Source organism: Onychostoma macrolepis, chromosome 07 (assembly GCF_012432095.1).
Source record: "Onychostoma macrolepis isolate SWU-2019 chromosome 07, ASM1243209v1, whole genome shotgun sequence".
Lineage (NCBI taxonomy): Eukaryota > Metazoa > Chordata > Actinopteri > Cypriniformes > Cyprinidae > Onychostoma > Onychostoma macrolepis.
This window is the reverse complement of record NC_081161.1, coordinates 45,824,821-45,843,568: the sequence shown is the minus strand read 5'-3', so window position 1 is coordinate 45,843,568 and position 18,748 is coordinate 45,824,821. Positions and strand designations below refer to the sequence as shown.

The 18,748-nt window shown below is 36.3% G+C and overlaps 1 protein-coding gene across 2 annotated transcripts; it reads left to right on the top strand.

Annotated features, from left to right (window-relative positions):
- The first annotated feature begins 692 nt into the window (after positions 1 to 692).
- On the top strand, positions 693 to 13,157 carry LOC131544663 (protein translocase subunit SecA). 2 transcript variants are annotated; one of them, XM_058783044.1, is made up of 2 exons: positions 693 to 839; positions 10,886 to 13,157. In XM_058783044.1, the coding sequence occupies exon 2, from the start codon at positions 11,276 to 11,278 to the stop codon at positions 13,013 to 13,015; it is 1,740 nt and encodes a 579-aa protein (XP_058639027.1). In that variant the 5' UTR covers positions 693 to 839; positions 10,886 to 11,275; the 3' UTR covers positions 13,016 to 13,157. The 2 variants fall into 2 exon arrangements, with proteins under 2 accessions (XP_058639027.1, XP_058639026.1); XM_058783043.1 differs by lacking the exon at positions 693 to 839 and adding an exon at positions 9,760 to 9,795.
- Positions 13,158 to 18,748: the final 5,591 nt, after the last annotated feature.

Below are 18,748 nucleotides of genomic sequence, written 5' to 3'. Positions count from 1 at the left end.
CTTTTCACAATATTCTAATTTTCTGAGATACTGAATTTGGGATTTTCCTTAGTTGTCAGTTATAATCATCAAAATTAAAATAAATAAACATTTGAAATATATCAGTCTGTGTGTAATGAATGAATATAATATACAAGTTTCACTTTTTGAATGGAATTAGTGAAATAAATCAACTTTTTGATGATATTCTAATTATATGACCAGCACCTGTACATATTTGAACTCTTGTACTAGCTAGCTAGCTAGCTAGCCCCAGACACACAGTTTTTTTTTTCAGTTCGGTGATAACAGAATGTCAGACAATAAACCAAAAAGAGACCACTTCGTGATGTTCATTCAAACAAGTCATAAGCAGAAAGCATAAGTTAATCTACTACTTCTAGGTTTGATTCAGCAACGCTCCAATGTTTGCTATGAAACAATATTGCAATTGGTTAGAAGCAAATTACTTGAAATTGCTAAAAAAAAAAAAAAGGGTTGAGAGACAAACTAAAGGAAACACTGACCAAAATTATGGTGGCATTGTGCTATTTATTTATTTTTCTTTTCTTGACCAATAAAACATCAACATCTAAACCTCTGTTAATTCTCATTAAGAGACTCTGCAGACATAAAATAACGTCAGTCTGGTTAGTAATGAGTGAAGCTGGTGATGCTGTTTGTGGAGTTGTTTAATCAGATCTTGATTTTTTTTCTTTTTTTTCCCCAGTTGATTCCATCCAAGGCTGTGGCTGAATCTCATTAACTTTAACTCTTTGAGGACTTGGGATTTGACTTGAGACTTGCTTGTGACTTGAAAGGAATGACTTGGTCCCACATCTGCTTATTAGCAAATCCAGGTGATTGGAACAAAATACTGAGGAGGACTTTTACCTTTAAAAAAGGTGCACATTTGTCCTTTTAAGGGTACAGCCCCAGTGACAAGCTTTTTGTACCTTTTGATGGCAAATTTTGGTAACACTTTATTTTGATGGTCCCTTTTGAACATTCTGTTGACACTAAGTAATGTTGCAACTACATGTCAACAAACTCTCATAAGAGTATTAGTAGACTGTCTGCTTCATATCTATGGAGCGAATTTTGTGCCAATATTCATCAAACAAATCCAGTGTTTTGCAAATAAACACAATCTGCTTTGCAAAGAAAACTGGTCTTCCAAACAAACGCAAACTGATTTGCAAATGCAAATCTATTTGAGAGAAAAAGCAGATGTATGGATAAATATATATTGTGTGTTACAACTGTGAGACTCAATTGCCTTTTTATGACAAAATGTGACTTGATTTTCTCACAAATGCGGTGGATGCAGGCGGATTTTCTCACATGTGTGCATACTGATTTTCTCACATGTGTGCAAACAGATTTTCTCACAAATGCAATCCAAAAACAGCAGATGGCGCTGTTGGTCAATTTACGCTAGTCTCTAGAGACCCGAAACACCTGTTTACCTTTTCAGGGAATACAGCAGACCAACATGAGTGGAGAACAGGTGAGTTTCTGTCTTACTATATCTATAATTAACCATTTAGCCTAGGTGTTTTCACAAAGTGTCCCCACTACAATGTTAGTGCAATTCACAGTAAGTGCTGTAAAGTTGTTAACATGATTGATTAGTTCAAAAATCAGTAGTGACATGGCTAAACATTTAACTAGGCAGTCTTTCTCTATAAAAACTGATCCATTCTCTGTACCTCTTATCCTCTGTTGGATCGCGGGATATAGAATATATAGGCTACATATGTTGATACAATTGTTTAACATTCAAAACAATGCAGGGGTATAGCAATATATTGTCACAATATATAGTAATTTTAAAATGCAAATGTATTATGGATAGCGACAATATTGTGTACCAAAAATGAAAGCTTAGACAATTTAATTTAGTATCAGATATAGTAATATCACCCAAGAGGTCATTCGTTATTTACAAAAAAAATGTAAAACAAATCACATTTAGTGCAATATCTAAAACTTTTTAAATGTTTTAAACACTGTGCAGTCATTTGTGTCAAATAATTATGTAATTTTGTAGCTAAGCAAAATGATGAATATTTCTCTTCTGGTGTCTTGTCCTGTGAATTGGGGAGAAGGATCAAGTTCATGCTGATATAATACTAAATACAGTGTTTTAATAAACAGTGGTTTACCAGTATTTCAGAATGATTTTAACAATGGAATGATTAGAAAATAATCTTTGGGGTCGAAGACCACGAAAATACCAAAAAATACAGATACGAGTATTGCATAGTTTTAAACTGCAAAGGTTCTACTTTTATTGGTGTATAGTCTTAATAACAACAGAACCTGTAATGTGATCCCGCCTCACACTGAGCACTCTGTTCACATGTTAATGATCTGAGATCAGCCAGATAAACATGTAGATGCCCCTGAAAAATGCCATCAAAATGTCAAGCTTCATCATAGAATTTAGCCTACTTTCTTTTTCTGCACGTTGGATGATGGCACGCTACACGGGTCAAGACACACTCTGGACAGCGAGGACTCTTCTCGGAGTGACTCGGATGACGAACGTTTGAAGAAGAGCCACTAATATAATTCCTGAGAGTAGCCTTTTATTCTTAACTTCATGAGTTAAAATGTTGCTCGGCTATATATAAAAAGCTACATATTTTGAGTTGGACTTTTCCAAACAGGCTATTGTAAGACTAAAATCTGCTAGTATTCAGAGTAAAATATTGGTTGAAATATGAAATATCTCTTTACAGGCCACTTTTAGTTTTAAATGTTGTACAAGGCGTGCATATAAACTACTGTATGCTATATATAAATATGATAATAAACTATGATATCCCTTATGAAAATTAAAGTTGGTTTTACTATAGTAAAAGTGTGGTAACCATGTTTTTTTTTTTACCATTGCAGGTTACCATTTCTGTAATGGCAGCTTTTCTGCAAACACCATGGTATTTATTTAGTAAAACCATGGTTAATTTTCGAAAGGGATATCGATGTTTAGATAATATTTCGGTACATTTATGTAGCTGAATCACAATAAAGCTCATCTGAACTTAAACTAGTTTGATTATAGTGGCCTATTTGTAATTAGTTTAGCCTACTCCTTTCAGTACATTGTCTATGTGTAGTTTTATGCTTGTTTAAACTTTTACTGCAGAGGTAGCCTACAACATTTCTCTTCAATGTAGGCTATGTCTCAACATAGCAGAATGACAATAAATCTTACTTGACCTAACGTAAAAATAACATTCATTTTTGGTACACAGTTGTCGCTATCCAAAATACATCTGCATTTTAGTATTACAATATATTGTGACAATTTATTGTTATACTCCTGCATTTTTTTGAATGTTGAACAACTGTATCAACATATGTAGCCTATATATTCTATATCCTGCGATCCAAAAGAGGATGAGAGGTACAGAGAATGGATCAGTTTTTATAGAGAAAGACTGCCTAGTTAAATGTTTAGCCATGTCACTACTGATTTTTGAACTAATCAATCATGTTAACAACTTTACAGCACTTATTGTGAATTGCACTAACATTGTAGTGGGGACGCTTTGTGAAAACACCTAGGCTAAATGGTTAATTATAGATATAGTAAGACAGAAACTCACCTGTTCTCCACTCATGTTGGTCTGCTGTATTCCCTGAAAAGGTCAACGGGTGTTTCGGGTCTCGAGAGACTAGCGTAAATTGACCAACAGCGCCATCTGCTGTTTTTGGATTGCATTTGTGAGAAAATCTGTTTGCACACGTGAGAAAATCAGTATGCACACATGTGAGAAAATCCGCCTGCATCCACCGCGTTTGTGAGAAAATCAAGTCACATTTCGTCATAAAAAGGCAATTGAGTCTCACAGTTGTAACACACAATACATATTTGTCCATACCTCTGCATTTTCTCTCAAATAGAGTTTTGTATTTGCAAATCAGTTTGCGTTTGTTTGAAAGTCGAGTTTTTCTGTGCAAAGCAGATTGTGTATATTTGCAAAACACTGGATTTGTTTGATGAATATTGGCACAAAATTCGCTCCATACATATCTACTAACTTATTATTGTGTTGGTCTCCCAACAGATATTTTACTGACTATAAGTAACTTTGCAAGAACGTGTCAATGTAATCTAACCCTACCAGTCAACTAATACACTACTAACACTCTAATGAGAGTTAGTAGAAATGTAGGTGCAACATTACTTATAGTCAATAGAATGTGTTAAAGGGACCATCAAAATAAAGTGAAACCCAAATTTATACTCCATACAGCACATTAAAATGGCCAGAATGTTGTTTATCACATTTATTAAACATTCAAAACTTTTCACAGAATTGTTTAAAATAACAATTAAAAAGACAGGCATGCTTTAATACATTCGCTTTATGTTTAAATGTTATTATCTTGATTCTCTGCATAATCAATAAAATGTCAATATGTCAATACTGTTCAGAACTAGTCAGTACAGATGTATGTACGTGGGCTCTTAAATATATTTGGTTATTTTGTACATCTCTTCCAAATAACCAACAACTCATGAACATTATTATCTTGCTATGTTTAATCTATTTTGGGTGACTGTTTCATACACTTTGGCTTACTCCTTTTGTCACACAAGTGATTGTACCTTTATTTGGGGATTAAATGGTCCAAACATGGACCCTCTGACAGTTGGAAACATATTTGTACCCTTTTTACCCTTAAATAGTACATATGAGCACCCTAAGGTGCAAGTATGACCCATTGAGGGTACAACTTCACCATTTGTACCCTAAGTGTTCACAAACGGACCCCAACTGTACACTATTTTCTGACAGTGTAGTGTGGTCGCACTCTTGTCCTGCTTCACAGTCGCAGTGAACAGACTTTTAAAATTTTGTATAACTTGTATACTTCCTTGGTGCACTTTTGTAGCACGGTTTTCTTGCTGGGAATCTGGTTATCGTCTGCACAATGAATGCACCTGCAACTGGACTTTAGTAGATTGGCTATTTTTTTACCCCGGCCGCAAAGGCTATTCAGGACACCTGTTTTTTGCTTTGTCATTATGGTGTATGGAGTGTAGATTGATGTGTGTGGGGGTAATTTAAAACAGTTATCATAAGGCAGCAGCATAACAATATGTGGAAAAAAAAGAAAGAAAAGAATGAATACTTTTGCAAGGCACTGTATGTGTGTGTGTGTGTATACAGTATATAGATAGATAGATAGATAGATAGATAGATAGATAGATAGATAGATAGATATTCGCGTTGTCTGAAACATGTGTCTATGCTTGTGCGCGCTTTGGGTGCAAGAACAGCGCGTGAGTAACAAATTGAGTTGTCTTTCATTTTTTCTTTTTGTGGTTTAAAACTGCTTGAATGACAATTACTTATTGATTACTAATTTGAATCATTATAACGAAAACAATACCTTGAAAATTAAAAGAAGCAGGTTTTTGCGACGAGATCATTTTAAACCAGTAAACTCCTGGAAAGTCCAAAGATCGAGTAAGCAAATTCAAACAGTAATTTGAAAACAGCGCTAATGCAGAGAAAACAAAATTGAAGTTATCAAACACAAAATTCTAAACTAAATACAGATAAATACTTACAGCTATATAAAAGTTATTGATTTCCTCTTTTTTTCTTTTATTCTTGATGAACAGACATCACAGCAGCTGGTTATTAGGTTGTTTTGGCTTCTATTTCTTTAAGAGCTGTCACTGCTGAACTCTATGCAAAATCCCTATAAAAAAAAAATGAATGATGTTGTGGCATATATGAGCTCATTATCATTAATTGTGCCTTTAAGTCACCTTGGTCTGTGAAACCTGATATCAGAGAATCTGCCTGGTAACTAGAGTGTGTTAGCAATTGGAAATTTGCTATTGGTGGAAAGAAAAAAAAAGATGAATCTCCGCCACTCTTTCTTGGGTGATGAGAGTGGCTATTGGCAGAGAGTGATGAAATGATCTGTCGTGCAGATGCAGGAAGTTTGAATCGATTACTCTTTAAAGTCAGTGTAAAGTGATATTAAAATATGTGTTCTGAGTTTTTCACACAACAGAAAAATGTGTTATTAACCACCCAGCCAAATTTGAATTGTAAAAAACCCGCCAAGTAACTAAAATAAGTTATCAAAATCTTTGAAAAATAAGCAGGGCTCTCTGCTCTCAAACACGTGTCCGCTGTCGGCGCTGAAACCACGCCCACTCGCGGGAAAGCGGCCGTCTCTCTCAACTGTAAAAAACCGCTACAACCTGAATGGATGCTACTGATGTTACCTCTAGTAGCTTGATTGGATTTATACAGCCATACATGTTTGAGCAAGGGGCGTCAGCGCTGCAATGAGTTGAAAGTTTGTTCTTGTCTTCAAAGCTAGGGCGGCTCATGGTTGCTTAGCAACGGCAAACACCACTAGAGCGCAAGCTCCAGTGCGCTTTGAAAGAAGAAAAAGCCATACATGTTTTTAAATTGTATGTATTCTGCCACATATTGATGTCTCTGGGCTAAGACCCGGGTATCCACCCTAGAACCGTCCCTGCCTAGAATCTGTATATCTAACATCACAGACATTCAAAAAGACAAACTAAAAAATTGACCTCTCAACATAGTTATTATTATAGTGTTAGGGGCGGGGTCACGCTCGGTGGCTCCACTGCATCATCGGGCCACCGTTTTAGCCCCGCCCAAAAAATCCTGAACACAGAATTGGTGAAAAACTGTTTAACGGTTTAACTCCACAATTCAGTACTGCATAGTTTCAGTAATACATTTCTAACATTTTGTAATGTGTTTAGAAACTATTCTCAGAATTCTCTTTACACGGACTTTAACCGCATTGTACTTACATAAATTCTAAAAGATTTTTGAGATTTGTCATGAACACCTGAACCTTTGGATTTGAAGCTGTATTTCGTCGATTGTGAACTTGAATCTCCGTGAGTGTTAACAAGCTTAACGAGTTTGAACGGTCTAACATTAACTCCTAAATAATTTAAAGATGAGATTCATACTGTTGTATTTTGTTTTTCATGTTATGGTCCCATTATTTCTGTGAGTTTGAAAGAATTATCACCTTGACCTGTAAAGCTAATGCTGTAATGTTGAGCGGTCATTTTAATGCATGGTTGAGGACACGTAATGTGATTTTGTGATTTGAGAAACGTGAATATTATTAACTTGATGTAAGAGTTGTGTGCATAATTAAAAAATAAATAAATAAATAAAAAGGTATGTTGAATATTGTTAATTATTTGAAATGTGGAAGTCACGTTGCTGACAAATTCACTGAGTGAGCTTTATCTATCTCACATAATGTATATTTAGTAAATTGAGCACATGATTGTGAATGTTTAAGGAATTGAATTCATGAATTTAAATTCATTAATGATGTTTAAACTGTTAATGAGCATTAAGGTCCATAGCACTTGATTGCTGGGTTGATTGAGTAATATGATATGGATGTGCCTGTTTTATTGCAGGCCAGGTTTTGTATGCAATTGAATTCTTCCGGAGGAAGATGGCGAGCCAAGCACCCTTGATCGTTGGATCCATGGAGTAATTGATTGCTGCGTGATGTCTCATGTGATAACACTGTGTGGTAGGATCTCAGTGGACCATTGAATGCATTTTTTCCCCCCTTTCTCCTAAATTCCGAATTGGAATTGGATAGAACATTTTTTTGTTGTTGAAATTTGTTATTATTTTTGCTTCACTCGTTTTTGGACCAAAAGACATAACTGATTTCCACAGAAGGAAACACTTTTTTTTTTCGGTCATCTGAAAGACTGGACTGAGAAAAAAAGAGACAAACACATACACTGATTGCGCACCACACTTTATTAATGTTTTGGTGAGAACAATTGTTCTATATTTGTTACATCAATACAGTTCATGTAAAATGGTAATTTGTGTGGTTATCAATGACTTCTGGTTGTACCATTCACTATACTATAATTCAGTGACCCTAAGTTGAGTATACTGTACGAACCTAGTGTGTACTTACCCTTTAGAGGAGGGTTACACACGCATCGTATTTTGTCTCAACTCTACCTTTTCTGACCCATTTCAGTCTCTTCTAATGAGCTGACGAGTTGAATCGAGTGTGTTAGATGAGGGAGACAGTGCTGGGATGCCCCAGGACAGTTTTGAAAACCATTTCAGAGACATGTTCTTAATGTAAAGTTACATGCACGCACAGTTTTAAGGCAGCTTTAATCGCCTTTTTGGTAACTTCATGCCTGACCACGACATTGCATGCAAGTAGTTTATTTCGCGCTTTGATATGAATTGATACAGGCTACAGCTCGTGCCAGTGTCTTGACATTTTATCCTACCCGTCAGATTTTCCTTCCAGGGCTTAATGCGCATGCGCAAATCAATATTGCGTCTTTTTCTCTGCTGAACAACAATATTTAATGTATCTGCATTACTGTATGGGTAGGTTTAAGGTTGGGGTAGGTGTAGACATTAATAAAACACAATCTAATAGGTAGAAACAAATATTTATTGTTGGTTTCCGGTAGCTGTATCCCTTCTAGCCACAACCGCGAATATAACACATAATTACTGTATTTGCATTACTGTAAGTGTAGGTTTAGGGTTGTGGTAGGTGTAGACATTAATAAATCATAATTTGACAGGTAGTATTTTTCGTTGTCGAATTGTACTACCCACTGTTTTAATGGGAGGTAGCAAAATCTGACAGGATAGCACAAATCAACAGAACACCGGTTTCCGCGCTTGTTTGACTTTTGCCTGACGCTGAAGTGAAGCTGGAGCGCACATCTGAAAAGTCTCCGGATTGATGTGATCGTAAAGACGTTCTCCGACTGAATAAATGCACTTATTGTCAAGAAAAAAACAGACAGAAACAGCAATTATGAGTGGGGTGGCCAACCCTTGGCTCCGCCCCTGCGTTAACGGCATTAAATCATTTTAACGTGTTAAACTGAAAAAATTAATCGCCTGCATTAACACGCTAATTTTGACAGCACTAATATATATATATATATATATATATATATATATATATATATATATATATAAATAAACAGATTCGGGCTGATTACAGAAGAATGTCTGAAATCTCATGGCAGTCATACCAGCCAGTGAAGACACATGCCACCACACCTGAATTGCAAAGAAACCTGCATACACAAGTAATTAGTTGTACCAACACCATTGGGTATTTTCAGTACTTTACCAACACTACTGAAAGTGAAAGAATGTCCTAGGAAAAACAATATATTTTGGATCACTGACTACAGAGAGCCGTAAACATGAAAATATTTCCTGCATGTACAATAGTTACAACATGCAAAAAATACAAAATGTTGAACTAGGTCATTACTTTTTTCAACTTTAAGTCAAATGTGCATGGTTTCATAGATTTGCACAAAAGGAAATGAATAAAAAAAAGCTTTTTTTAGCATGAATAAAACAGGTTTAACACACTGAGGAAGGCATTTGAGCTGAAACATTTGTGTCTTTGGTGATAAATTTGGTGATAAATGTAGAATACAACGAAAAGAAAAGACTGTTTCATGTGAGTGCGGATCATGGTTTTATATAATAAGTTATTTAATGGATTAACGCACCTAAAACGAAAGATCAACGGATGGAAGAGCGCGGTGCAAACAACTTTTGTGGATTAGCATGAATAAAACACACAACTCATGTTCTTTCCAATCACATGACATATTCTTAAGAATTCCAGAGCATGAGAGACGCCCTCTCTTCTTATCCAGGTATAAATATAGATCCCTTGAGTCTTTCTATAAACAACTCGGGAATAGTTTTGCAGTGACAACTACTGAATGCCTCGAATGATGTAAGTAAAATAATGCTCTTTCAGAGATTAAAAAAAAAAATAATCTAAATGGAAAACTTTGAGTATACTCTTTTAAAACAAGCAAAAAATTACGTAAAATATGTTATGCAAATTAGTTATACTAAAACGTTTTTTTTTTCTACCTATCTATCTATCTATCTATCTATCTATCTATCTATCTATCTATCTCTCTCTCTCTCTCTCTCTCTCTCTCTTTCTATATATGTAAGGGATAATCAACGGCGCACAGCGGAGGGTGGTTGCCTCCGTGAAGTGCATTCAAATCGTTTAATGCACAGCTAGCCATTGATTATTCCGTTTATGTCATGGTCATTTGCCAGCATTCACATATTAAATATGTTAATAATATTTGCGCTGCAATATTTGACCGGAACGATAAAAATGACGGTTATTTTCCTCTGTATTACTATTTAACTGTAACTGTATGTTACTATGGTTACCAGTGTTTATAAGAAGCGCATTAATATAGAACGTGATTAAACTGACCTGGAACTACCTGCAGTTCAACGAATTTAATCAACACCTACCAGCCAATCAGAAACGAGTATTCAGACAGACCATGGCATATATATATATATATATATATATATATATATATATATATATATATATATATATATATATATTCATACTTACACAAGTTTGTTGAGCAGAAATGCAATTTATTTCTGTGTATTTTTGTAGGGTTTTTAAACAACAGATAGACATGCTGCATTATGAAAATTATCAAGACTTTACAAGAATTTAAATTAATGTGTCGAATGATGTAAGTAAAATAATGCTCTTTCAGAGATGAAAAAAAAATCTGAATGAAATACTTTGAGTATACTCTTTTAAAACAAGCAAAAAATTACGTAAAATATGTTATGCAAATTAGTTATGCAAAATATTTTTTTTTGTCTTGTTTCAGTTCTATCTATCTATCTATATATATATATATATATATATATATATATATATGTGTGTGTGTGTGTGTGTGTGTGTGTGTGTGAGTGTATATTCTTACTTAGACAAGTTTGTTGAGCAGAAATGCAATTTATTTCTATGTGTATTTTTTTATATTTTTTAGACAACAGACAGACATGCTGCATTAGGAAAATTATCAAGACTTTACAAGAATTTGCAGAGGTTTGAAAATGGAATCATCAGAAAAACTGCTGTCATTACGACTGCTTTCCCTGCTTAAGAACGGACAATGGGGAAAAGAAGATGTTGTTAAGTTGTTTAAAGCCCTTATAAAAGAATTTAATGATATGAATGAAGAATTCCACACATGGATGATGAAAATCATTTATCAAGTTGAAATTCACAAAATAGGTGTGTCAGATTTGACATTGAATGAAAACAAGACTGTGGATCATGTTGAGGAAAAATTAACAACATAGCCAAAAACACTGAAGAGAAAACACTGAAAGACATTGTGAAGGAAATCTGTGAACAAGCAGATATTGATAAAGAAATGATGGCACAAGTGACAGATATTGTGTCGTCTGTACATGATTCTCTAGCAGCTTCTACAGAACCACATTTACAAGAAAAGCAAATTTTGTTTACGCTTTGCAAAGCTGTAGAAACGACAAAACCATATAAACCTCGAGTGACGCAGATGGTGAGCTGGTGCATTCTGGTTCTTTCTGAATCAAGTCGGCTTGTTCAGGTTGGAACAGGAGAAGGAAAGTCGTGTATCGTGGCAATGTTTGCAGCATATCAGGCCATGATGGGAAAAACTCCTGACATCATCTCCAGTTCTCCTGTACTTGCTGAAAGAGACGCTAAAGAATGGTTTGACTTTTATAATGAACTGAATATCACTGTTGATGTCAACATCGACAAATCAGAAAACGAGTTGAAGAAGTGCTATGAATGTCAGGTGGTCTACGGTACCACTGTCAGTTTTGCAGCAGATTTTCTGAGACAGCGCTTCCTTAGACAAGACGTGCGACCTAACAGAGAGTTTCAGTGTGTTATAGTGGATGAGGTGGACTCGCTAATGCTGGACAAAGGTCTTGAAGTGGTTTACTTGAGCACTGAGATTCCGCTAATGGAATCTCTTAATGGAATATTGGCTGAAATTTGGTTAATCGTCAACCAGCTGAAGCGTTTAGGCACAGGGGAGATTTTAGGACCCATTCAGCTCTTCTCTCAGGTTCTGTCTGAAATCATTACTGAAAATAAAAACATTGATGAACTCAGCATTGTGCAGATGGCTGTGGACGCAGGAATTATGCCTATAAAATCCTCAAAGCAAACACAAGAAAACATGACAAATGTTCTAAAGCAACTTGATAATGCAAGTGTTGTGCAAATGGTGGCATTTTTAACCATGTTTGTGAAGAATTTACCCAAGTATTTCATTAAACTATACATAGAAAGGCCTGATGGGACTTTACAGAAACTAGAAGAGATTAGTCCTGCAGATACAAATAAGAGACAAGAAATATATTTTCTTCTCCTGGGAAATGGAAAATGTTGTGTTATGCACTTTGAAGAGAACTCAGTAGACCCATCATTGAGGAAAAAGATTAAAAAGTCCTATCAGTCTGAATCAGCAAAAGAACCAAATAAATCTCGTATCCCAGGTCTAGAAGATATCATCAGTGGCAAGATGCAAACTTGGTTTGGAAGTGCTCTGCAAGCCACAAAATTGACTCTAGGCCGTGAATATGTCCTTCACGGAGATGGAGTCGCTCCTGTCGATTACAGATCAACCGGTGTTGTGCAGAATGACATGAAATGGGGGGAAGGACTTCAGCAGTTCCTGGAGATGAAACACCAAACTAAACTCTCAAACATGACTCTAATAACAAACTTCATGTCTAATGTGGGTTTATTCAAGAAATACTCAAACCAGATCTATGGCATCACAGGAACTTTGGGGGACCAAACAGAGCTTGATATGCTGAAGACGCTCTACAGTGGCATTGACACCTGTAGGATTCCCTCATGTAAACAAAGGAAACTTTATGAGCTGGAGGGTTTGGTGATACCTGAAGAAGACGAGTGGATCAGGAACGTCTGTAATGTTGTTAAACATCAAGTGTCCTCCACAGACTATCGAGGTCCACGTGCAGCTCTCGTCATCTGTGAAACCATCAATCTTGCGAAAATGTTCCACAAGACCCTTTCAGACAAAATCTCATTAGGCAAACTAAAACTTTATGTGAATAACAACATGGATAACTCTACCATAACAGATTAAACTATTCAAGCAGGAGATGTCATCATTGCCACTAATCTAGCAGGTCGAGGTACAGACCTAAAGGTTTGTGAAAGTGTAAATGAGGCAGGAGGTCTGTTTGTGATGCAAACCTTCTTACCACTGAACGTCCGTGTTGAGCAGCAAGCCTTTGGACGAACGGCTCGTCAAGGGAGTCCAGGATCTGCTCAACTCATCATGTGCCAGTCATTCAGTCTGACTCTGTTAAACTAATGATGGGTGAAACGTCGTCACTAACCAGTTCACTCAGCTGTCCGGATAACTTAACAAAACAGATGGCAAAAGACAGTGTGTTTGAGAAAGCTGTTAATCACTACCTGAAAAGTCGCAGCTCTCAAAATCAGGAGGCAATGGTCTCTGCTCTGATAGAGCTCTTAACCACAAATTCAAGTAATCTGGAAACGGCAAAAGATGCCAGGAACACAGGGGTGAAAAAGAGACTCTCTGGGTTCCTTGAAAAAGACATTCCAGAAATCATAAAAAAGGAAGAGCTTTTTTCTGTCTACCTTGATTTTTTGGACAACATCTATAAAGATGATTTTTTTTCAGACCAGCGTGACGTAATCGTGTCCTCACTTCATGAGTGTTGGGGTCTGTGGCTTCTGATGTATTTCAATGAGGAAAAGTCCACTGAGAAAAGCACATCTTTGAAGGAACAGCTGAAGGTTGACTTGTTGAGTGCAAAGCAGAACATTTTGAGCAAACAGTCCCCATCCTCCATGGTCTACTATTACATCAGGTCTGGGAACAATCTCCGTGAGAAGGGACACCTTACTGAGAGCATTGAGATGTTCACCAAAGCTTTGGAGGACGGTGCATCTGGAGAGATTATTCCTCTCTATAATCGTGCACTGGCCACTATTATGAAGAAAGACATTGACTATATTGCTCAAGCATTGGCTGATTTGGAAAAGGCTGACAAAGCAATAGATTCATACAAGTCACATCTGGCACATATTCTTACTTGTGTGAAATCCTCAAGACAAGACATGACAGCAGAAGGTGATACTTTGCTTAGCAAACAGTTTCAAATGAAGTGTATGATTGTAGACCAACTCAAGATTAACATTCATGATGATGTAATGAAGTTAAAGAGGGCTGAAAGCAGAGGAGGAGATGTGAGACTATTCGATAAACATACAATTTTTCTGGCCGAAGACTCTTTGAAGAGGGCTATAAGTACAAGAGATATGAGCCTGCCTAATAGACTTGCCTTTATTATAATGGAAGACTTTCTAAAGAGGGGTGAAATCAAACGAGGAGATGCGAACTTGGCTAAAAAATTTGCACTGCTTTATGCAGAAGACAATACAAAAACAGCACAGCGCAGAGGAGGACATGTAAACCCAGCTGAAAGACTTATATTTTTGCTGTTAGAAGACTCTATTCACAGTTCTCAAAAAATTCTGGAAGAGCTCATAACAGAATATGAACATATCAGGTCACTAGGTCTGGACACCATTTTCTCTTTGGACACCATATTTTCTCTCAGGGGTTTTTTTTCAAAGATATTTAGATAACAACACACAATGTTTAGTTGATAAGGCTGACTTGAAATGTGACACTTCTCTTGAGCTGTCAGTTCTTGGCAGTCAAATTTACATACCCCTTATATGTGTATTCACACACACACACACACACACACACACACACACGTTGGGTATGAATGTTTTACAGAGACATTCGATAGACAATTATTTTTTTTTTACTATACAAAAACTTTTTTTTTCTTCCCTTACCCTACTCCTAAACCTCTCCCTTGCTCAAAACTTTCTGCATTTTTATAATTTCAAAACACTTCATTGTGTATGATTTACCAATGAAATATCATGGCTTTTTCTTTTCAAAAGAAAAAAAAAACAAAAAGAAAAAAAATCAAGGGAAAAGTTACTGGTATTTCTATCCATGTGGGTCCCCATAACATAGAGAATACCAGAACACACACACATCAAGATCAAGAATGGTTATTTATGCACATGCATCATATTAGGAATGTGCCTCTGTGCACTATAATTGCACAAGATTTTTAAAATTAATTATCAATTCGATTGGGCCAGGTCTGGTGTCTCTTATTAATAAGTGTGTCCAAACTGGCTCTGTTCCTGCCAATCTTAATGTCGCTACGGTCACTCCTCTGCTCAAGAAGCCTTCACTGGATTCCTCTGTCCTAAAAATTTTCGGCCAATTTCTGTCTTGCCTTTCATTTCAAAGGTTTTGGAGAAAATTGTGCTGAATCAACTTCAAAGTTTTCTGTCAAGAAATTGTATTCATGAGGTTTTTCAATCTGGTTTTAAGTCTGCTCACAGCACTGAGTCTGCCCTGTTGAGAGTGTTAAATGATATTTACCTGTCTACTGATTCCGGAGACTCTGTGGTTCTTATCCTTTTAGATTTATCGGCCGCTTTTGATACTGTAGACCACTCCTCACTGTTATCCAGATTGGAGTCTTGGGTAGGTCTAAAAGCTAACGTCCTGAAATGGTTTCAATCTTACCTGTCTGACAGAAAGTTTTTAGTGAAGCAGGGTAATTTTACTTCTTCTTCTGCACCTCTGACCTGTGGCCTTCCACAAGGCTCTATCTTATCTCCTTCTCTATTTTCTCTTTACATCCTACCTCTGGGCTCAATTCTACGTAAACATGGTATGTCTTTTCACTTCTATGCAGATGATACTCAAATCTATCTACCAATAAAAAAAAAAAAAAAAAACAATTCCACTGAGATTACCTCTCTTCTGCAATGTTTAGAGGAGGTAAAATCATGGCTAGCCCAAAATTTCCTCTTCCTAAACGAAGACAAGACCGAGGTAATTGTTTTTGGTCCAAATGAAAACTCTCAGTGTATAAGCCCTGAGTTAGAAAGTTTATCCGTTTTTAGATCATCACGGGTGACGAACCTAGGAGTTCTTGTTGACCAGCATTTAAAATTTGATAAACATATTTCTTCTGTTATTGGATCCAGTTTTTATCAGCTTCGTTTACTGTCCAAAATTAAACATTTTCTCACTCCTAAAACTCTCGAAATGGCTGTTCACGCTTTTGTTACATCTCGTCTAGATTACTGCAACTCTTTATATTGCGGTATATCTAAGTCTCAAATTGCGCGTCTTCAGCTTGTTCAAAATGCTGCGGCCAGACTTCTTTTAAAGTGTCGTAAACATGAGCACATCACTCCAGTTCTTAAATCCTTACACTGGTTACCGGTCTGTCAGAGAATAGACTTTAAAATTCTCCTCTATGTATATAAATCCCTACACAATCTAGCCCCTATCTACCTCTCTGAACTTCTTCATCTCTACTCTCCGTCAAGAAGCCTACGATCCTGTGACCAGGCTTTGTTGGTAGTCCCTCACGTTAGGCGTAAGCGTAGAGGTGAGCATGCTTTTGCAATGGCAGGGCCTCGATTTTTGGAATACCCTGCGTTTAGAGATTAGAATGGCCTCTTCTCTGTCTGTTTTTAAGTCTCTGCTAAAAACGTATTTGTTTTCCTTAGTGTATTGACTACTGTGCTATGGCCAGTTTTAATTTTTAATTGTTGTATTAAATTCTGTCGGGTTTGTTTTCTGTGTATGTGGTAGGCTATAATCTTGCTTTTCTGTAAAGCACTTTGGTCAGCCTGGTGGCTGTTGTAAATGTGCTATACAAATAAAATGAACTTGAACTTGAACTATAATTTAATATAAGAAATGTAAATTATGAAAGATGATATAAATCAAAAAAGGGTACATACTCATATATTATATATATTTAGGGTTAAAATATCAAGATGTTCTATTGTGTATTTATGTATATAATGTTTATGTATACTCTGTGTACAAGTACCATAAGTGCAAACCTGCATGTAATGAAATTGTTAAAAACAAGTAAATCTTACTACTACTACTACTACCACTAATAAACTGTGAAAACATTGAAGAGATTATTAAGACATTCAAATTAAAGTACTTAACTACATACAGAACAACACTGAAGAAATAAAGCTTTTGGACACTCCGTTCCCTGCATTTGCAGAATCACTGCACACCTGTTTAAAACTGTGAAAGTCGCTGCATAAATTACAGGTGTGCTGACTAGTGTCTCTTTTGCCCTTGACAATCAACAACAAACCCAGACCAGATCAGACACACTGAAATTCATCAACGGTATTTCTGGACACACTGAATGAACTGGAAAAGAGGAAAATATGTTATGAAAATGAACTACTAAATATAGTGTGTTAGAGATTTATGGAATTATGTTGAAATATTTTGTATACGATTTTACCATGGATGTATGTAGAAACATTAGACTTGTCAGGTAGGTTATTCATGTAATAGTTACCTGTTATAATCTCTCACATATAACGACATACATCAATCAATCAATCAATAATAATTTTATTCCGGTCCTCACAGACAGCTTTTCACAAAGTAAATAAAAATACATAGTTAACGAAAAAGGTGTAGGCAGAAGCCTTGCTTATTATACACTTTTCACTAAGTTAAATAATACAAAATAAACAATATTACAAAAACATTTCCCAAAATGTACAAACATAATTCAAAACAAACATAACAAAAATACACACTCCAGCTATTACTTGTCATTGTCTTCATTAAGATACAGTATTTTTATCAATGTATTTACACAGGGGATGTTTTAGGTTGGGGGTGCTGTACGCAGTATAAGGCAGTAAAGGGGAGAGGGAGGGGGAGGGGAAGGGGGGAGGGAGGAGGGAGGGAGGAGGAGGAGGAGAAGAAGAAGAAGAAGGGAGTAGAGAAAAAATGAAGGAAGAGTATGGAGAGGAAGAGGAAAAGGAAAAAGATGAAGATGAGGAGGAGGATGACAACATGGAAGAGAAAGAGGAAGGGCAAGGGCAAGAAAACAAGCAGTCTCAGATGCCAGGGTTGGATCAGGCATGCAAGAGGATTTTACCTCCGCTGCCTGACCAGGGCCAATATAGACGGGATGCTGGGGCAGAATAACTATTTTTGTTGTTGTTTGCTGCATTGTGCTGCACTCTACAGTACATTAAATTAAGGAATGAAACACTTGGGGAATACCACAAGCAACACTTATTACTGGTTATCTCATCAGTGTGTGAGACTGTTGTAGTATGTGTGTTTTTGACTGTTTGTTTGTGTGTCATGTCTGAGAGCAAAGTTTGTTTTTTCAGCAAGATTGAGTTGTTTTGAGTGGAGAGCTTAATTTTGACCTAAATATAGGAAGTTTGGGGAATTGAATTAGAAGTGAAAAAAGCGGCATAATTTTAAGAAATGTGTTTAAGCAATTGAGAAAAACTGTAATAAGCAAAGATCAAAAACAGCATTTTTTTTATTTTTATTTTTTATTTATTGCAAAGTATTTGCAAAATATCTACAGTATCTGGATAGTTCTATATCTGATGAAGCCAATCAGATACTGTAGGCAATTCTGTGCAAACCTTCATATCACATTAATGGAGATGCCTGATCTCAAATCTGTAGGGATATATCTGCTCTTTCCTCTTAAAAGAGATTGTAAACATGACCACAGGATAGCTTTAAGCATCTGTTGCTTGGCAAATATATATCATATATGTGAAAACTAAGTTTTATAGAGTTCCATCTCCGTGAAATCCTCCAGCTACATACCAAGAGCTGCAACTGCCGCGAACTCAGACCCGGAGCGAACAGCATCATCTGCAGTGGACTACAGGCAGCCATGTATCGCGTTCAATTCCGGGAGATGCAACAGAC